The sequence below is a fragment of the Melospiza georgiana genome, chromosome 5 (assembly GCF_028018845.1).
Source record: "Melospiza georgiana isolate bMelGeo1 chromosome 5, bMelGeo1.pri, whole genome shotgun sequence".
NCBI classification, from domain to species: Eukaryota; Metazoa; Chordata; class Aves; order Passeriformes; family Passerellidae; genus Melospiza; species Melospiza georgiana.
The window spans coordinates 48,408,138-48,429,727 of NC_080434.1; the positions used below are offsets into that span (position 1 = coordinate 48,408,138).

General features: G+C 35.5%; 1 protein-coding gene across 9 annotated transcripts in view; it reads left to right on the top strand.

Moving 5' to 3' along the window:
• FRYL (FRY like transcription coactivator) overlaps nucleotides 1-21,590 on the top strand; it is a 163,509-nt gene that overhangs the window by 104,186 nt on the left and 37,733 nt on the right. For 7 of the 9 annotated variants that reach the window (XM_058025353.1, XM_058025356.1, XM_058025352.1 and 4 more), the window contains 19 exons: nucleotides 356-447; nucleotides 1,536-1,708; nucleotides 2,151-2,311; nucleotides 2,834-2,944; nucleotides 3,808-3,962; nucleotides 4,206-4,305; nucleotides 5,455-5,623; nucleotides 6,422-6,681; nucleotides 7,858-7,998; nucleotides 9,018-9,186; nucleotides 10,487-10,571; nucleotides 12,328-12,440; nucleotides 14,775-14,925; nucleotides 15,264-15,367; nucleotides 15,954-16,139; nucleotides 17,848-18,052; nucleotides 18,936-19,057; nucleotides 19,526-19,716; nucleotides 20,400-20,494. In XM_058025353.1, coding sequence (XP_057881336.1) covers nucleotides 356-447; nucleotides 1,536-1,708; nucleotides 2,151-2,311; nucleotides 2,834-2,944; nucleotides 3,808-3,962; nucleotides 4,206-4,305; nucleotides 5,455-5,623; nucleotides 6,422-6,681; nucleotides 7,858-7,998; nucleotides 9,018-9,186; nucleotides 10,487-10,571; nucleotides 12,328-12,440; nucleotides 14,775-14,925; nucleotides 15,264-15,367; nucleotides 15,954-16,139; nucleotides 17,848-18,052; nucleotides 18,936-19,057; nucleotides 19,526-19,716; nucleotides 20,400-20,494 — 2,783 coding nt within the window. The remainder of the gene's footprint in view (nucleotides 1-355; nucleotides 448-1,535; nucleotides 1,709-2,150; nucleotides 2,312-2,833; nucleotides 2,945-3,807; nucleotides 3,963-4,205; nucleotides 4,306-5,454; nucleotides 5,624-6,421; nucleotides 6,682-7,857; nucleotides 7,999-9,017; nucleotides 9,187-10,486; nucleotides 10,572-12,327; nucleotides 12,441-14,774; nucleotides 14,926-15,263; nucleotides 15,368-15,953; nucleotides 16,140-17,847; nucleotides 18,053-18,935; nucleotides 19,058-19,525; nucleotides 19,717-20,399; nucleotides 20,495-21,590) is intronic. The other 2 variants (XM_058025350.1, XM_058025357.1) reach the window with 1 other exon arrangement.

The following is a 21,590-nucleotide window of genomic DNA, read 5'->3' on the forward strand; positions in this document are numbered from 1 at the left end:
CAGGAGGGGTCTCACGAGAGTGGAGCAGAGAGGCAAAGTCACCTCCCTCAAAATATGTGGGGAGACTGCCTGTTGCACTCAATTGTTTTATATATTGCACTTAGTGACAAGAGGCTGGATAATACATGTAATAGCAAACCTGGTATATGTCAGAGCTGCAACAGGGAAAATGTTTGTTCACTGTCTGGTTTATTAAACTTGTTAGCAATTTTGGTAACTTATCTTAAAAGATTGGCACCTCTGATAACAAATGCCAGTTGTTGTACAGATATAATAGTGCTTTGATATTCTACTCTGGTTTTCTACTTAGTTTTTCCTCTGCTTCATGTAATTTTGTGTTTCCTCTGACGGATAGAACATGAAACGGCGCAGGCGTCGAGATATTTTACGAGTACAACTGGTGCGAATATTTGAACTGTTGGCAGATGCTGGTGTCATTAGTCACAGGTAGGGGCAGCATGCATGAGAAGTTCATGGTGTTCCTGAATTGTCACTGACTGACTCAGTAAAACAAGTATGCAAAATTCATCCATGAGTTTCAGTATATCACTAAATAAATAGACATGGGGTTATAAAACTCAGAATTTTGCTGTTTTCTAATCCCTCTCACTCCCATGTTCTTTGTCACTGTGTTCTATGTTTTACTTAAGATGTTACTGTTCCCCATGCTTTGAACAGGCAGTACATCATGATCCCTTTTGTTTGTGTGTGCTCAAACATGCACCACTTGTGCAAATTGTAACTGTTCTGTGCTAATTCAGGAACTTCTGCCTTACTTAGAGTGCTGGTGCTAGTCAGCACATCCTATGCAGAGAAGGATGCTGCTCATTAATGTTGGACTTCTGAAGGATGGAGAGTGTTAAATCGCTTGTTTTTTTTTCCCTCAATTTACCCTGCTTGTGTAGGGGCACTTCCAAAGAAGAAGTTTTGGCATATGTTTTACAAAAGTCCCTAGGAAATTTTTTCCTATGCTTGTGGAATTGTGTAAGAGCAAGTAGTCTAGGAGATGGTTGGCTCCTTTCCCCCACAATTTGACAATGATACTTAGATGTGTATTTGTCAGCCCTAACAATATATGCGTGAAATTCTCAAGTGTATTTCTTCAAGTGTAATTCTCAAGTGTATTTCAGAATATTGACTCAGGAGCATTACTGAAATGTCTATCAGCATGCTGATATTATGGAATCCAACTATTCTTTCCCTTATCTTTTAAGGTTCTCACTAGGGGAGGGGGAAGGGACTTCGTGTTTGAAGATTTTAGTTAATATTTTTAACACTTGTCCCCAGTAAAAGAGCTAGTTCTGTGGAAGGATAAGTGACTTCAAATAATTAGGTTTGATTCTTAGTTTGCTTTCACTGGAATTTTTTACTGTATTGCTGAAGTAGAAGCTGGATGAAGAAATTACTTTGAATTAAGTATTTGCAGTGATGAGGGTGTAGGGTTTTTTAAAGATAAAAAAACATAATTATGTTTTTCAAATGTTGTATGTAATTACCGTGCTCTTTGATTTTCTAAATTTACTTTATTTGTTCAGTGCAAGTGGTGGCCTTGATAATGAAACACATTCCCTCAACAACACTTTACTTGAGTATGTTGATCTAACAAGACAACTCCTAGAAGCAGAAAATGAAAAGGATTCTGATACATTGAAAGATATCCGATGCCATTTTAGTGCCTTAGTGGCAAATATCATCCAAAATGTTCCAGGTATGTCAAAATGTAACTTCTGATTACTGATTATTTAATATGCAGTATATTTTAAAAAAACAAACCAACCAAACAGAAACTAAACCAGAAGACATTTCTTATCTGAATTTTCAGAATACTTTTATTAAAATAATTAGTGACATCATTTTTGAGTATAGCTTCAGTAGTATTAGTTTTAAGAGATTTTGGTACTGTTTGGCAAAGTCCTGTTGATTGTCTATGTATTTGAGTTCTGTGTACTAATAAATAACTTATTCTTGTACACTACTGGCATTAAACAGGACAGTAGTCAATCTACATCCAGGCATTATGGTGTTAAAATAATAGTGGATCTTTACAGGGATTTTTGCTTTTATATTCATAGTTTGGGTCTGTTTGCATTACATGCTTTATCTTAAAGAATTACAGGAGGAGTGTGTATAACTGTGTGTATTTCTTACAGTTCACCAGAGAAGAAGTGTCTTTCCACAGCAGAGTCTACGCCACAGTCTATTTATGCTGTTCAGTCACTGGGCAGGCCCTTTTAGTATCATGTTTACTCCCCTGGACAGATACAGTGATAGAAACATGAGAATAAACAGACACCAATACTGTGCATTAAAGGTATTTTAACACTTGTGAATTTTGGAAATAGATTGTTATGTCAACATGATGCAAATTCAACATTTGGGCTTTTAGATGTGGTTTTCAAATCCATGTTTTAGCACCTCTTTATTCCTTCTGCTTACATGTGTATTTATGTCAGTCCAGCTTTTCCCATAATGTGACTATTGCACTTGCTATTGAAATTTCTTATAATCACTACTGAATGTTCAATTCCTCACTTTAGTTCTCATTTCCTTAAGTTAAAGGCTTTCATCTAAATGTACATTAGCAATGGAACTGGTTAATGGTGTATTAACTCTTCAATATGTCAGCATTTTAGTATTCACCCTTCCTTGTATTTCAAAGTTGAGAAAAAATATGATTTAATGATATCTTGAATAAAATGTTAAACATTTTTTATTACCCTTGGTCTTTCTCTCTTAACAGGTTAGTATTCAGTTATCTGATATTTAAGTGGACTGAGTGAGAGCAATTCCTGTATCTGAGTTATTAAACTGTGGTTTTCATTGCTTTCCAAAGGCTATGTCTGCTGTACTGTGTTGTGGCCCTGTTGCAGACAACGTTGGGCTTTCATCTGATGGCTATTTATACAAATGGCTGGATAATATTTTGGATTCACAAGATAAAAAGGTAATACAAGCAGTGTCAGCATCGCTTTGCAATAATCAGTGCTTCAAACACGTTTTAGTGAGTTTGCAGACAGATTTGCCTAAGTGCTCTACTTAAGCTCAGAGCTGTTTTAGTAGCACAGGGTTTTGCGCTGCTTTTCATATGTATTCACCCTGTTGAGGAAGGTGGTCCCTAATCAGACACCAAGAGAAGCAGAAGGGAAGAGGAAAGGACAAGGGGTGAAGTGCTGTATATTTTTTATAAACTGAGCAACCATGTTAAGCTGTAGTAATAAGTCAGGTGCTCCACAAATTTAAAGGAGATGAGATTTTGAACATGAACTCTTGTGAGACTGCAGAGTTCCTTGGGGTCCTTTGGAGTTACTAAGACCAAGATTTTAATCTAAACAGCAAGGTAAGCTTTAAAGGCAGGACCTCTATTGCCCTATAACAGTAGGACTACAAAAAAATACAGCTCCTGTGGGCTACTTTGAGTCCAGGAAAGATGCAAGTCTCCATGCGGATGTATCCCTTGTATCCCACTGGAATTCTTGCTTGCCTTTCAATGCTTCTTTGTATCTAGTGCTTTCAGGGCAGTGTTTCAGTGTGAGACAGAGAAAAGCTCAAGCTAGCCTTGGAACTGAAGGGGGAAAAAAAGTCAGTAGAACTCTAGTTATTTACACAATAATTTATGACTGTGTGCAAGTTGAACAGTAAACAGTGTGATAGAATTATCTGCTGCCAGTTTAGTCTATGGTGTCATTGATTTTGGATGAACAAGATTTTATGTTCCCAAAGGTTTCAGCTTTCTTAAATAGTTGTTTCCCTGTTTTGTAAGTTGGTCTTTTTTTCTACATTTTAACATATATATATACTCTTCTCTAGGTTCACCAGCTGGGCTGTGAGGCAGTCATGCTGCTCTTGGAACTCAATCCTGACCAGAGTAACCTCATGTACTGGGCCGTTGACCGGTGTTACACAGGTTCCAAGCGGGTGGCAGCTGGCTGCTTTAAAGCCATAGCCAACGTGTTCCAAAACAGGTACTATAGCATTTTTCACAGCTTTAAAACTTCCATTTTCAGTGTGCTTTTATGTAGAACTGTGGATTTTGCTTCCATAGAGAGAAAATATCATCACTGTGTGTGTGTATGTGTTCCTAGAGAAACTTGTCAAAATGTTATGCTGTCCCCTATCGTGTTCCTTGTAAATTAAACTTAAATAAATTCAAATCTTAGAAAACCAAATCTAATTTTATTTTTTTCATACTTGCCATTTTTTCCTAGGGATTACCAGTGTGATACAGTGACCCTCCTGAATCTGATACTATTTAAAGCAGCTGATTCTACTAGGGCTATCTATGAAGTTGCTATGCAACTATTGCAGGTTTGTAAGCTAATTCTGATTATTATTTTTTCTTTTAAAATAATAATTGCCCTATATATTAAAAAAAGTCTGGTTTTGTTTGGTTTTCTTCAGTAAGGAAATTGAAAAACAATGTTGTTTTTTCCTTCTCTATTTTAGTACATAGTTAAACCAGATTCTTTCCTGGCACAAATAGACTTTCCTGAAAGTCTGTCTGTTTCCATGCACTCAATACCTGTATTTTCATAGTACCTGCTTTTTAAAGAAACAACCTAAATCAGGACTCTCTTGATTTGGCCCTGAAACAGAGTGATACATAGCTCCCTTTGTCCAAAAGCACCTCAGAGAGAAGCAGATTGCTTCCCAAGCCTTCTCTGTCTGCTGGGGCAGCAGTCTGTTTTCTGATTTTTGCACTATTACCAAACATTTTTTCATCTGTCCATGTGGAGAGATGACAGTGAAGATCTTGTTACCAATTTAATTTACTTTTGTATATTCCTTTCTGTGGTCATTGAGGGGTAAACTTAAGGTCACATTAGTGTTTAAAAATCTGTGCTGATAGTAGCTCAGACCTTAAGTCTTGGAGATTTTTTTAAGGTTTTTTGGTCAGCTGAATTCAACAGTGAAGTCCTCGCTGAAGTCACACCCTTATTGATATATCATCCCCATCTGTCTTCTCACATGGACTCTACTTGTTAAAATCAACCCAAATTGATTTTTAAAGTATCAGAGTGCTTTAGCCTCCTGCTGCATCTCTACCACATCAGAGATTGTGTGGTTCCTGTCCATGTCTCATAGATGAGCAAAAATTGGTGTTGTTTGGAAATGCAAATGTTAAATAGTATTTCACATTTCTTTATAGATAAATTTGTATTTAAGATGGTATTTTGTGAAAGCAGGTTTTGGAACTTTATTGCTGGTAACTCATCACGTAGAATGTATCTTAGCTAGTCTTCTATTCATTTACCACAATGTATGGCAAATGCTGTAGGTGTATGGAGATCTGCATATTAAACATTAAATGAGAATAGATAAATTAACTTAAAAATGTACATGTAATGTAATGTACAAAATGTAATGTAGATACATTAACTTAAAAAGTTATTTTTGTATAAAAATTTCTACAGTAACTCTATACTTGGCTTCAAATTCTGAACATTACTGTTGTAGATTTTGGAACCAAAGATGTTCCGTTATGCTCACAAACTGGAAGTTCAGCGGATGGATGGGGTTTTGGGACAGCCTTCTCCTTTACCACATTTGTATTCTATGTCCTATTATCAACTGTCAGAAGAATTAGCAAGGACTTACCCTGAGCTGACACTTGCTATCTTCTCAGGTACGATTTTAAAACAAAACAAAAAACTTCATCAACTCAAAAGCATTGTAGGAAATGTGTCATTCTTATTTTTCAATAACTGATTTGTATGTAATTCACTAAAATCAGGACGCCAACATCATCATACTGAATAGAGACAAAAAAGCCTACTAAGTGACAGTTTTTGTTCACTTGTGTTTGAAATATATTCAAGGTGAAAGAACATGAATCAAAAATACTTTACTGACTTTCTAATAACCATGGAAAATCACATTATAGAAATAATTTGCAATTTAAAAAAAAAATTCTTTCACTGTTCCCTTTAGTGTGTTATTTATTGTAGATTGCTTATATACATTATTCTGCAGCATTTTTAAACAATTGCAGAATAATAACCTATTACATAAATTAAAAAAAAAAACCTACTATGACTAATATAAGGAAGAAAAAAATGTAAGTGTTTTTTTGCCAAACTTGGTACATTTTTATGCCATAGGTTTTTCAGTTCACTCCTTCAAGTCAAGGAATATATGTACACACACACACATATATATATGTGTGTATATGTATATATATATATGCATACTAATGTGATTTCTTCATCATACTGTTTGTCAGCAGTGTCTTCAGTTAGCTCTGCTGAAGACCATGGACTTTTTCATTATGAAATGGCACTAGTCAGCTAAACAAAAAAAATGCATCTGTATCAGCATGACATTATATCAGTATGGTGTGCTGGGTTCATGATTGTTGTTATCACCAAGCCAGTTCTCATTATTGATTTGGAATTCCTGTATGTACCTAATTTTTCAATGGCAGAAGTGAGTCAGAGAATCCAAACAGCTCACCCAGCTGGGAGACAGGTCATGCTGCATTATCTGCTGCCATGGATGAACAATATTGAGTTGGTGGACTTGAAACCTTTGCCAACCATTCGTCGGCAAGACGAAGATGAGGAAGATTCTCTGAAGGACAGGGAAATGATGGTGAACAGCAGACGGTGGCTACGAGGAGAAGGCTGGGGGTCACCACAGGCTACAGCTATGGTTCTGAACAATCTGATGTACATGACTGCAAAGGTAAAATTAATTACTTCCGTGCTTATCTTCTTTCAGTGGATTGTTCTGTTTAGGATGCAGGAAAATACTGTTCAGAGATACTATGTCACCAAGCTTTCAAGATGTACTGTTCATATTTGTGGAGGTGCTTTGTATGCCCAAACTATACTCAAAAGTTTTGAGGTATTCCAAGAAATATGTAATATATAACATAAATATCATAGTAGTTGTTATGTATAGTGACAGTATATAACTAATGTTTTGCAATGTAGATGTCTAGCTTGATAGAGAATACCCAACTGCCTGTGTACCTATGATCTCAAAGTGGAGTTTTGGAACCTGTCTTGCTACCTGATTGACTCTCCTTCTTCCTATCATAGCTACTTCCAACAGAGAAGTATTGCTCACATGCAGTGCTCCTGTCGATAAGACTCTTAGTGATGAGAGATTATGTTTTGAACTATCAATTAAAAGCTCTTGTCAGCGTGTGGTCCATGGAGTGTTATTCAGTATTGTCAGCAACTGGGAGACTGGGTCTCTGTTAAGTTTCACAGAATTGTTAGAGTTTTAAGGGACCTCAGGAGATCATCAGGACCAACCCTCCTGCCAAAGGAGGGTCACCCTGAGCATGTTACACAGGAACTTGTCTAGGTGGGTTTTTGGTCTCCAGAGAAGGAGGCTTCATGACCTCCCTCAGCAGCCTGTTGCAGTGCTCTCCACCCTCTATGGAAAGAAATTCTTCCTCATGTTGAGGTGGAACTTCTTGTGTGTTAGTGTATGCCCATTGCTCCTCATCCTGTCGCTGGGCACCACCAAAATGAGTCTGGCACCATCCTCTTGGCCTTTGAGATACTTATATGTATATTAATGAGACCCTCCCCTCTCAGTCTTCTCTAGACTAGAAAGGCCCAGCTTCCTCAGTCTAATGTATTATATATCAATGGGATATAAAATATGTACACATATCTTAAGATATATTTTTATATAGTTAAATCTATAGAAGAAAAGGTATTTCCAGAGAACATTTTTTAAAAATACACATGAAAGCATCATTCCAGAACATTAAAAAGGCAACAGTTTCCTGCAAGATTTGTGTCTCTTTCTTCTAGAGCTGTTTCACTTGATCAGTACAGATAGTTTCTGAGTACAGTGTTTTCTGATGAAGTTTTCAGGACATACATTTATTTTGTTTTCTAGTATGGTGATGAAGTGGCTTGGTCGGAGATAGAAAACGTCTGGACTACTTTGGCAGACAGCTGGCCAAAGAATCTGAAAATAATTTTGCACTTCTTGATCAGTATTTGTGGAGTGAACAGTGAACCCAGCCTTTTGCCTTATGTGAGTATGTGACAGATCTCTTATTGGTGCTTATTGATATTTTAAAAATTAGTATGTCTGGCAGCAAAGATCACCAAATAAAAATGTGAGGTTGGATTTATAGTATCAAAATCTCCACCCTGTATTTTATGACCACTAATACTATGAACAAATCAAATTCAGTTCTTTTGTTTGCATTACTTTGGACATCTATGTCAAAATTACAGAATCAATTAAATTAATTAATTTGTCATTCATTGAATGATTGTAGGAGACTATATGAAGACCATGGATATTATCAAGTGATTAAATAATAAAAAATGTTTAAAAGTTACAAAGATTCTACATGTGTCTTATCATGTTATTTTCTTTTGTCATAAAAAGTAATCTTCAGAGTTTGATAGGTAAACTTGGATTAATTTTATTAAGAGTACACACTGAAAAATTTTTTTCTCATGCCATAATTTAGTATATTCCTGAAAAGCAGACAGATAATACAGGAAAATAAAGCACCAGTTACACCCTGCAGAGCATCATTCTTTCAGGACCAGTTTTATACAAAAAAACCCCACAAACCATCCCAAGCACCCTCAAAACCAATTTTATTTTATGTGAAAATGGATGTGAGAGCACTGCAGGATAGCATGAAGAAAAATATGATAATATGCAGGAAAAGAAATAGTATGGAACAGAACTGTGAAATATCAAAAAGAAATTGTATCAGAATACATTCATTCCAGTGTTGGTCTCAGGTGCTGCTAAAACCTTTGTAAGCAAATCTTTTGCTTAAATGATTTTCAGAAGCATACTTTCAAACTTTATTGTCAGAAGACTGGAACTCTGAAGATTTGCTTTCTTACTGTTGTGATATATTCCCCATGCTTCCTGCTGTTGACAGCTAGGAAAGCAACTTAGGATGCTTTTAGAACTGGAGTAAGTTTCATGTATCGTTGCGTGTAGTGCAGGTAGATACTGATTCTAACAAGTTGTGGTATTCAAATATTTTCAAATAAATATATATATATATATATTTATTGCAGGTAAAGAAAGTCATTGTTTATTTGGGTAGAGACAAAACAATGCAACTACTAGAAGAGCTGGTGAGTGAACTTCAGCTCACGGATCCTGTCAGTTCAGGAGTCACCCATATGGATAATCCACCATATTACCGCATTACATCCAGTTACAAAATCCCCTCTGTCACTTCAGGTAAGCATTTACTGACTTCACTCATTTCAACTGTTATTATTGATAATTATAAACATGCTGCTGTCAATCAGTTATGCCACTGGACTGGATTTTGTCAGTATTCTGTAGGAGTGTGAGGTTCTGTTTCTAAAAAACAGGTTAAAAGTTTGTTTTACAGTACCTGCAGATTTTGGTGTACCCAGAGTTCTTACTGAGGAACATCTGATAGGTTCACAAGGGATGGGTTTGTCTTAATGTGTGCATCAGACTTCATCTGTGTTCAGAGACCTTGCACTGTTTACCCTCACTATATGACTTTGATGTTTAGTCAGTAAAACCATAGGGAAAATGTATATAATTTTAAATCCATCTAAGTCATTGCATTTGAAGTTCTGTTGCAGACACAAACTGCATCCACAGGACTTGTTTCAAGATTTAAGTGCACTTACTTAGGAAAATTTATCTGGAAATTATTAACAATAGACCAATCATCAAAAACCCCTCAAAGTGCTGAACATATCAAAAGTGTCTACCTCATACTTCAATCCAAGAACATGCTGAGAAATGTGGGGAAAAGCAGTCTTGGTTTGGTGCAGTTTCCATCTGTCAAATTGAGCTGCAAAAGACACAGATGTGGGGAGAGAATCTAAGCAAGGCCTTAACTTTTGTGCTGAGAATTTGTCCATACTATGAAGCAGCCTGCACTTATCACATGGTGTTATGTGGATCACAAGGTGGATGCGTTGGCACTTGTTCTTGGAAGTGTTTAAAAAATGTGTAAAAAAATCTGGGGCTCTTGCAGTTAATGTAATTTAGAATTGCAAAGGATGGAAGGGTACAAAATTGCTTCCAGTTGGGACTGTCAGTTCAATGTGATGCTTGCAAATTTCTCCTTAAAGAGAATTGTTAAAAGCTTCACCACAGGCTATTAGGTTTTAATCCTTAATGAGTTTGTGGTTTGAATTAACTGGCTAACAAAGTCCAACTACATTTTGCAGATTACCGTGAGGTGTATAATACAGGAAAAAAGGAAATAGGTCTCTAGATACTGCTTTAAAAACTTTCTACTTAATTTACATTGAAGAGTTAGAGATTCCTGGAATAGATATTTTTTTTTCTGGTTAGTGAAATTATGGTAGCAGCTCACAATCCTTTATTTCATGTGAAAGTATGACTCAGTTTGTATTTGTGCCAGTTGCTGTAGAATAAACCTGATTATATGATTTACTGGGCAAAGACCAGTAAATAAGGTGATCTTGTAGTGCTTAAGACTACTTTTCCATTTTTTTGACCAACCTTTTTCCTTGTCCATAATTCACAGGTACCACTTCTAGTAGCAATACAATGGTGGCTCCAACAGATGGCAATCCTGACAGTAAACACATGAAAGACAGTATTGAAGAGAAGTAAGTATCTCCTCCAAGAGCTGTTACTAGTTGAATTACAGGAATTCCTTCTAGGTACTTTTAAATACTCCCATCTCAGCAGCTCCAGGTATGTCTTCATTGCAGGGATTACCTTCCATGTAGTGGCATGCATGTCAACAGAACTGGAATAATATTTGGGATTAACTAGCAGCCTCAATTGCAATTTGAACTCCAGTCCAGGTCAAGCACTGTAATGCTTACAGTTACATTGTTGGTGGTGCCTGAAATAACTACTGTTACACTGGAATGTGTATGTTCACATGAGGGCAATTGGACTGTGAGGTGGGGTTGGTGAGACACTGGAACATATTGCCCAGAAAAGTGGATGCCCCATCTCTGGAAATGTTCAAGGCCAAGCTGGATAGAGCTCTGAGCAACCTGGTCTGGTGGAAGGTGTTCCTGCCTTGGCAGGGGGTTTGGAACCAAATGATCTTTAAGGTCCCTTCCAATCCAAGTAATTATGTGATTTTATGACTTGCAGATTATTACCTCACTGGAAATGAACACTGCCTATGTGTTGCTAGTTTATTTTCCCTAACTAGGGTATTTGGATGCCTGGTATCTGTGTCAAGATACTTTACAGCTAACTTTAAAACAGATTTCTCCCTCCCTGATTTTTGAGCTATTTAAACATAATCTTTTGGAGAAACTTGGCAGACACTGTGAGGCTGGTGGAAAGCAAACAGTTGATGTAGACTTAGGCTGTGTAGTTGGAGCTCAGCAGTAACTGAGTGTGGGCATGCTGTCATTTTGTGTTAATATGGATAGCTAACCTTCAAGTGAAGAGGGAGTGGAGGCTCTGTAATTATTAGCATGAGCAAAGTGTGCACGTCTGCCATTACTGTGGAGTAGCAACGATGTCATAAATTTGCAAATGAGTATCTGACAACTTGTTTGAGAGCTTTAATAATTACAGTTCTGATATAACTTCCCAGTTGGACACTTTCTTTCCTTCTCTAGGATAATTATGTCAATATAATTAGAATAGTAAATATACTGGGAGAGGCAACCCCAATACTTAAATTAAATTGAGGTGAGCTGTATGATAGTAAATCACAGAAACCTGGAATGCAAGGTGTCATTCATTCACAATTCAGCCTAGCAAGGCACAGACAAGGACTTGGCTGCAATGGAGGCTCAAGCTGAAGAAACTTGTAAAGTAATGAAGGCAGTTTTGAAAGTCTCTGTGAGTTTTGGCATATACTGTAGGGTTGTCTTAAACCTTCCCAGGGTGTATGCTTCTTGATAAGATGTACCCTGTACATCTTGGACTTGCCAGGAGGAGAGAAGTATAGAAACAGTTTGGAAATGGTGCTTTTAGCACTCTAATTTATCTGATTTTTTTATAGTTTAATCAGATTAGCAAGGTAGGAGCTTGGACACCGTGTGTGTATACATGCATATGTCTCTGCCAGATCACATGGATTTCCTTATTTTGTTCTAGAGTGAGAAGAACTTATGTAAAATGGTAACAATTATTTAAATGGGCTTAAATGTTAGTGAAAATGATGGAACAGAAATACAATTTATAGTGGATAATCTCTTTGAATCTCCTTATCTGGTGTTACTTGAGAAGGTATGTCTTACATGGCTGAGGTGCTTTGGCATCATGTTGATTGTAAGATGAATTTTTTTTTGTAAAGGAGTTTTGCTGAAATACAGTTTTCCTGAAAGACCCTGATTAGTGTTTGTCACAGAATGTCAGTCACTAATTCTGCTTTATTTGCACCCACAGCTACGCACACCTAGACATCTACAGCGGGTTGAACAGCAACCTGAACCGCCAGCACCACAGACTGGAATCTCGCTACAGCAGCAGCTCTGGAGGATCATATGAAGAGGAAAAAAGTAATAATCTTTATTTTAAAATATTTCTATGAATAGCACACAGAATTTTCACAAGTCAATGTTTCTGCTGAAGGTTGTGGAACATAAAGAAATGAGCATTATCAATGTTTTTTGCATAAACTTATTAAATATCAAGGGTTTTTTTATCTTCCTCCATCTTATTACTGCTATTGAAGTTAAGCATACGTTTGACTGCAATAAAATATTCAAGGAAGAATGCTTTGTTCTTTCTGTTATCCTCTTGAATGAGTTGTGAACATCTTCCTGAATGAAATGGTTTTACTCTATTTCCTTCGACAGTTAGGCACAAGAAACAGAAACTGCTCATGCAGTATGAAGATGAGATTTAAAAAAAGGTGATGGAAAAGAAGTTTTTTAAAAAAAGAAAAAAAATTGCAAGTAATTGTTCTTTTAAAGGGTAGCATTCCTTGACTTATTAAAAAAAAAGTATACTAAACATTTTTAAATCCTTAGCAAAGGAAAATATAGCAGGGAAAAAAGTTCTCTTTATGTACATCTAATTTCCAAGATTGTTCTGAAAACATGTCTTGGGTTATTTTTTGTGATCTATGTTGTTGCTTTTTTTCCACTGAGATGCAGAGGTATGGAAAGAGGTAAAAGTTTATTCTGAAACTCCATTATGCATTTGCAAAGATTTCCTTAACAGAGGCTTATTAACTGTGGCTACTTTTGCACCAATGCCTAAGATACAAATCGCCATGGCAATGCTATGGAAAGCAAAACAGGTGGTGTAATCAGGCAAAAATGAGGACAGTGGTCAGACAGTAAATGATGTGTTACATTAGGGGGTTCTGTGTGCTTGGTCAGAAGAGTTGTTTCACTGAAACTCTTGTTTCAGCTAACAGGTTGTTAGAAATTTAAATGACTTTGTACTTCACCCTGCATGGGATAATCAGATATATTTCAGTTGTGGAAGTGGTCCCACAGACTTAGGTTTCACTCAATTTTTTATTGACCATTGATTTTACTACCAGTTAAGTACTTGGGGTGTGTTACAGCACACAGTGCAATACTGCCTTTTCCTTAATTTTCTTGTATGACTGAACAACAGGCGGTGAACTTCTGCATTTTGAGCTTTAGATGTCAGTATGGAACCTGTCCTGTCCATACTGTATTGAAGCAACAAGAGTTCATTAGAATCTTCTGATGCACTCTTCAGTGACTGATTCTTTGCACAATGTGAAGATTAGAGTGAATATGTAGTTCTTACTGCCACTGTTAAGGAGGTGAAACCTAATGTCCTCTACAGAGATTGTTGTAAGGGCTGGACATACTAATGCAAAATCTCCTAAACTTTGGGTCAGTAACAGGTTAGTGGCTTCTGGTCAGCCAGAATGTTTATTACTCCATGGATAGGCATTATCCAGAATCACAGCTGCAGTCAGTTTTGGATTTGTTTGCTGTTTGTGATAGCAGCACTGAGTATCTTGATGATATTTCCCATATTCCATCAGTAAGGAGTTTGTCACTTCCAGTGAAGAAGGTGATAATGAGCTGATACATGTGTGAACATCTGAAACTTCTGCAGCTATACTTCCAAACAGAGCTGGTAGAATCACTGAAACATAGAACTGTTGAGGCAATTTTCTTGTTTCTAGTCTTGACTGACAGTTCTGAAGTCCAAAACAACTTTTAAACCAGTAAAGCATTCTGGGTGTGTTAACACAGTATACTCTCATACCAAACAGGTGAAGTTTTTCTTGCACTTTTGAAGCTTGCTAAATAAAAAAACTAAATGTCTTTCTGTGCTTTCTTGACAAATTTACAAATTTTCTGAGCAGTAACTTTTATCAATCAATAGGATTGGGCTATGCTGTTTTAAAAGTGTCAACTTCCAAGTTACCCATGGATCAGGCCAGCATTATCTGGTAGATAGCACTGGTGGGGTTTTGCTGTGAGAACTATAAAGATGTGCTCTTGATGAATACTTCCTTAGCCTATAATGAAACACTCTTCAAGATGAGTTCAGTTAAATCTTAGGGCCCAGCCTTAATTAACTCCCTATCTGGCATGAGGTTTGAAATTCAAGGAAATGTCATCAGATCACTTTGCCTTTTATCATAAGTTTTATGAACCTATTCAAAAACATCTTACTCTGTTATGTGTGCAACCTCTGTAGAATCATCCTTATACTAAAAGAAACAATACTTCTTTCAAAACACTGTGTCCAACTACTACTGTTTACAGCTGGTTTCCCTTCCCCTCTCCCAGATCTCAACCTTTCAAGAATTTTAAAATATTTCTTCAGAAGGCTGTAACATACAGAAATATGCATTGTAAATATATTTCTGGTTTAATTTTCTGTTGTGTTAGGTGATTCAATGCCTCTCTATTCCAACTGGCGGTTGAAGGTGATGGAGCACAATCAAGGAGAGCCTCTCCCTTTCCCACCTTCTGGAGGTTGCTGGTCACCACTGGTGGATTACTTGCCTGAAACTTCTCCTCCGGGCATGTCACTTCACAGGTAGCTGTTTTGGCAATGCCAGTGGCAGTTTTTTGTGTTTTCATTTGTGTTGCACAAATACAGTCATTTGAAGACAGCAGATTAAAGGGAAGTTAACAATACATTTGTTTTCTGTGGGTTTTCTCACAGGCCTAGCAATTTAAGATTACTCAAACTTTTAATCTGGAGGATTAAAGTGTTTCTATTTTTATTATGAGCCTTCATCTTTTGCCTTATAACACAGCTTTGTGAATGTTTATAGACTGAAGAACACAAGTTAGAAGCATATTAAGCTCTTTTCAGCTCTTTGTAAAGTTCCTGTTACATTCTTCTAACATTCTATTTTTTTTTTGTTTTAGATGCAATATAGCAGTGATTCTTTTGACTGATTTGATAGTTGACCACAGTGTAAAGGTGGAGTGGGGAGGATACTTGCATCTTTTGCTTCATGCGATTTTTATAGGTAACTAACTTCTTACAGAAATACTTACAGTAACTTGAGGAATTTTTTACCATTGTACTGAAATCCCATTAATTTGATAATATTTATAATTTTTTATTTTTAAATAAATAAAAAATTTTAAATAAATTTTTAAATATTTTTAAAAATTCAATTAAATGTCTTTCAACTTAATTACTACAATGTAGATTTTTTTAGTGTTGTTTTAGGGCACTTTGTTTAGAAGCTTTTACCTCTTGTAGAAGACACAGTAAAATTCAATATTTTGCTTTCTGTTTTTAAGTGTGGTAATTTTCATATGGAGCACAAATGAAGTTCTTACTTAAAATTCTTCTTACTTAAAATGACTTTGTACTTTAACCTTCCATGGGATTATCAGATATATTTTAATCTGATCAACATAAAGTTTGTTAAACTATATGCTGTTTTTTTCTCTATTGAAACACTGAAAAAATATTGTTTAGAGAATTCTATATCTGTTACTTGGTAAAGTATAGCAGACCAATTTGAATACTGCTGTTTTTTAAATAATGTAATTCAATGTGCCCTTTGAGTATCATAAAGCCTCTCTGTTTTCCTTTTGTGTTAGGTTTTGACCACGGTCACTCTGAAGTCTATGAGCATTGTAAACGACTACTTTTGCATCTACTGATAGTGATGGGCTCTGGCAGTAATGTCCAGTCTGTTGCTTCTGTCCTACTCAGAAACAGAGAGTTCAACGAGTCCAGGGTGCTTACTGTCAAACAAACTACCCATTTAGATTACACTTTCACAGGTATGCTTTTCATTTATTACATGTTGCTTGTTAAAATGACATGGGAAATTACCTGTTTCTTACAGGCATAATCAGATTTATGTTGTTTTTCTTGCACATTTCTTGCAAATATTTTCCTGAGGCCTTGGCATTAAAATTTCTTTGGATTTTAATGAAGTCAAAATGAATGGAGTTCTCATTGGCACTTTGTGCTCAGTCGTCAGATTTGGGAGCACAGTTGTATGAGGAATTGTAGTGGAAATCAAAGAGGGAGATCTGTGTTTTAGAACTTTAATACAGCTGTTTTCATGATGCCTTTGAAAATAAGAACCAAGAAGATACATCTCTTACTTGTTTATAGCGAGTTAAAATTTCCAAGTTTTGTCAGCTGTGATTGCATTCTTTATTGCCTATCAGAATATTTTTTGAGATATGACTTTTTAATATTCCCTTTAACTTTACAATATTTAAATTATACAGTATACTTTATATTTCTATGTACCTCTTTATGAAGGGAATATTTTGATGGTGAGACTGTATTGTAGTTTCTATTAAAATAGTTCTTTGTGGGTTTTTTAAATTTAGTATTTCATATTATTTCAGTAGGTGGCAGCATATTGCCATACAGTTGTTTGTTCTCTTTTGCTCACATCAGCAATGGTTTTATTACTTAGCAAAAGTAGTTGTCTGATTTGTGAATTTGGTTTTTTGTAGCAATGAGGAATTAAATTCCACTGTGTATAGTGGAAGGATTATTTTATAGGAATCTGTTCAGCAGAACTTTAATGGTGCATCTACACAGTGGCATGTACAAACCATTCCCTTCCTAATCTTTAAGGGCTTGGATAAACTGTCTAAACTGGACACAATAAAACAAAGATGTTTGATAGAAACTAGAATAAGGTCAGCATCAAACATTTCCAGCTGGGGACTAGGATAAGGTGTTTACAGGTATGAACGCCTAGCCCAAGGTTGGACCAGCTAATTTTAAATTTTATTTGAGCTGACTAAGCTCAAATACCCCAGTCAAAACTCTGTGGTTCTATAGTGAAAATCTGTGGTGGATTAGTAAGTTTTAAGCTTATTTAAGTACAAGTGCTCCAGTCAAAGGCCCTGCCAGTTTTCCTTGGTAGTTTACTTTCCCTCAGCCCTTCATGGATGGATGGAAGGGCAATGTGAGCAGTCACTGCAGTTGTATTTTATTGTCACATGATTCTTTATATGGAGGAGAAAAATCTTCTGGCCACAAGATTAAGCTAACTTTAGAGAAACTTTGTGCAGCCACAGGGGCTCTGCTCAGAGTCCATTCACTAGGTAATACTCAATGTTCACTGATTTCAAGTACTGTCAGATTCAGTGGGACTGGGTTTTACCAAAAAAAACCTGATCATTAGTAAGAAATAGTCTGTATAATTTTGTTAATTAAGTTGAGATGCCTCAGAAGCTGATGAGCTCTGATACTATTGGTACAAAATCAAGGATAATAGAGGGGTTTTAAAAAGGGATCTAGCAGTTCCCAATTAAAGTTCATATAAGTCATGTGAAGAATTTGCATGTATGAGACTTGTTGATTTCATTGAAATTATTGCATCCATTAATTTATTCTCTTCTAAGTATTCTCATTACATTTACTAAGTTATTGATCTTTTTAGAGGGCTATTTTTTCCTTTTCTATATTTAATATTAACTGTCAGCTTAAAAGTGCATAATCATCTTGTTTCAATTTCAGCAGGTGTTCATGATTTTATACCTGATTACCAGCCCTCCCCAATGACAGACTCAGGGCTTAGTTCAAGTTCTACCTCTTCTAGCATCAGTTTAGGAAATACAAGTGCTGCCATTTCTCAACTGCACACCACAATCCTCAATGAGGTTGACATTTCAGTAGAGCAGGATGAAAAAGTGAAAACTCTTATAGAATTTATTACCTCAAGGTAAGATTTCAATTTTTATTTTTGTTGAGACATATTTTGTGGAAAAATGGCAAACCTCTCACTATTTAGCATCATGTTTTCTAATTCTGTCTCTGTTTTATCACCAGTAAATGTTTTCATGTGATACACATATGAAAAGCTCTAACTTTCCAACACTTTCAGAGAATTTTGACCATCCTTTCAAGTCCTCTCTGTTAAAAAGTATTTTGCCATGTTTTATTCTGAATTAGGGCAGGAACACATTGAGATTATTAGAGACCTGAAGATTTCTGTGCAGTTTAGGGATTAGCTAGTAGTAGAGAGCTGGCTATTCAAAAATGATGAATTTGTTGCACAGGACATTGGTAAAATCATCCACAGTCATGCAGTTTGTATGATAGTTTATATTAAGCTTTGAAGATAATGTTAATCTGAAATCCTACCTGTTCCTCCATGCTTTGATACTTTTTCTTTACCTCAGCCTAAATTTATAATTGTGTGGCATATCAATGGAAAGGAATTGGGAAGAAAGGAAGTTAGGAAGTGCATAATGGTGGTAGTTGTACGGGCTCTTTCTTAGAGTACAGTTTATTATACTGTAACTATACCTTCCATCTATTACATCTGTTATGTACTATAGCATCTCTTCCATCTTCTTACTCAGTTATTTCAGTTGGAACTGATACACTGCTTTTCACTTTGTCTTAACTTCTTGTATATTGTGTAATATTGGTCAGTTATCAAAATTCCTTCCAATTCGTGCCTGCGCTTCTAGATGGTTTTTTTAATGTAGTACGTAGTAGATTCTTTTGCAATTAACCTTAAGGTTTAAATTTCATTTAAATAATATTAAGGACAAAGGCTGTATTTTATATTCTGTTTACTCTATTTTTGTATTTTTTAGAAAAAGAGGCCCACTTTGGAATCATGAAGATGTTTCAGCCAAGAACCCTAATATAAAGAGTGCTGAACAGTTAACTGTGTTTTTAAAGCATGTTGTATCTATATTTAAACAGTCTAGCTCAGGTATGTTAGCAAACAGACCATACATGATCAAATATACAAGACTGTGAACTAAATAAATACTTTTTAAAACATGTAAATGCATAGGTTATCTATGAAATCACTGTAGGAAATTACTGCTTCTAAATAATAGTTTTCTTGTGTATTGCTCACTTCAGCTCATGTTTCTGTTATGACAGATTTAAATATAATCTTTTAGGAATGGGATAAACCATCTTATTAATTTATTGTGAACAGTTAATATTCTAATCATAAATGTTTTATTATCTACGAGTCTCTCTAGCATTAAGTATTTGGAATACATGTTTATATTCCTGTAAAGATTTTTGAGACTAATACTTCTTGAGAAAAATGTAGAGGATGTGAGAATATTTTAAATTTGGAAATGACTGTGGCAATTTACTCTTCAGTAAACTCAAGTGGATTTGGTTTTTTATAAAGCATTGCTTGGCTATTTATTTCCCTTCATAGGAGGATATCAATTGGAACATCGTCTCAGTGAAGTTGCTTTGCAAACTGCTCTGTCGTGCTCCTCTCGCCATTATGCTGGGAGGTCCTTTCAGATTTTTAGGGCTCTGAAGCAGCCTCTCACTCCATCTACACTTTCTGATGTTCTCTCCAGACTAGTAGAAACTGTTGGAGATGCAGGAGAAGAAGCTCAGGTATTTGAAATTTTGCTTCCACTTTATTAGAATACTAAGTCTTTCTAAATGATGTGTGTGCATTATTAGCAAAATTTAAAAGCATTGTTTCATTCAGTTTTTTTTTATTTTTAAGTGTTTCAAATATGAAAGTTTTAATCATGACACTTCCTGAATTTCACCTAATTAGCTGAGGAAAAGTTGTTCACATTCTCTTCTACAGCAAGAGGCTCTTTCAGAGAGTTTGATACATGTCTTTACTGTAGACACCACCTCTTTCATTGTTAGAGAATACTGAGATCAGCCATATAAGAAATTACTTATTTTTGTTTTCTTTTGTTAAGAGCTTTATCTCATAAAGTGTTAGCAATCATTCAGCTTCATGTCATTGTACATCTTAAGAGTGTATCTAATCTTTTAATACTGCAGAATAAGTCTGCATGACTTCATCCTTCAATCCATCCTTAAAAAAATGCAAACTAGAATTAATTCAGTAAATGCTTATAAATAAATTGAAGTTTTTTCTTGTCTGGAAGCTATACTGCTAAATTGAGCTGTCTTGTGAGGATTGTGTTCTAATTGAAGCATGAAATAATTTAGTTTACTGCTACTGATTTTATATTTTTATGTTACTACTTAGTAGATTTTCTGTGATCTTCCTTGTGCCTATTGCATAATTTATAATGGCCTGTGGCTTTCCCCAGGGTTTCGTCATAGAGCTGCTTTTGACTTTAGAATCTGCTATTGATACATTGGCTGAAACCATGAAGCATTATGATCTGCTTTCTGCCCTTTCTCAGTAAGTTCTTTTATTAGTCAATCTTTATTATGCATTTTTGTACATTTGAATTATTAAAAATTTGTATTATAAATGTAATTAAATAATTTCTTGTCATCTTTGCAGAATAATTGCATCCATATAGCAAAATTGCTTGCTCTGGTATGTTTTTATCATTCTGCCTCAAGCAAAACTTGTAAGAATCTAGATTTCCTGTAAGGAATATCTTATTGCCTTTCTGATTTACCCTCTTGGGTTCAATTTAATATTGTAGAAATGGAATTCAAGGAGTTTCTTATGACTCAGTTCTGAAATATTGTCAGTTCTTCTTAACCTTCTTGAATTTAAATGCTCTGCAGATGGTGATCTGTCTTAGGCCTCAAGTTTGTTGTCCATGTATAAAAAAGTGTAACTGAACAGTCTGAGTCATTTGTGTGTCTCATTACAGTTTGAATGGTTACCTTGATGACTTTTTATCAAACTGAAAAAAAATTGCCTAAATGTTCAGACATCTCTGTATTTGTTTGATTCCCTTGCAAAGATTTTGAAAATGCTGAGATTTCTAGGAATACATTCAATTTCTCTGTATCAGAATAGGAAGGTGTTTGGTTTCCTAGGTTAGATACCTCAGACAAATACATGGTAATAATTGTATTAATTCATTCATTTCCCTACTTTTATCACATCTTTAAATAAGTTGGGATGCTAGATCATCATTTACACATAATCTTTTACATGCTATGGGCTAATTTTTCCAATGTTACTATAATTTTATGGTATTCTGGGATTGTAACAAAAAGATTGGGTAGAAAAGATAACAGGATACTGCAGTATTGTCTTAATGCTGTAAGGATATTTTAATAATAGATACAGAAATCCTGTATTTATGTGCATTATACTCTTTGGATGATGAAACAGAGTATACTGCATGTGTATGTGATTTGTGTAACTCTTCTTTCTTTCTTTCTTTCTTTCTTTCTTTCTTTCTTTCTTTCTTTCTCTCTTTCTCTCTTTCTCTCTTTCTCTCTTTCTCCTCTTTCTCTCTTTCTCTCTTTCTCTCTTTCTCTCTTTCTCTCTTTCTCTCTTTCTCTTCTCTTCTCTTCTCTTTCTCTCTTTC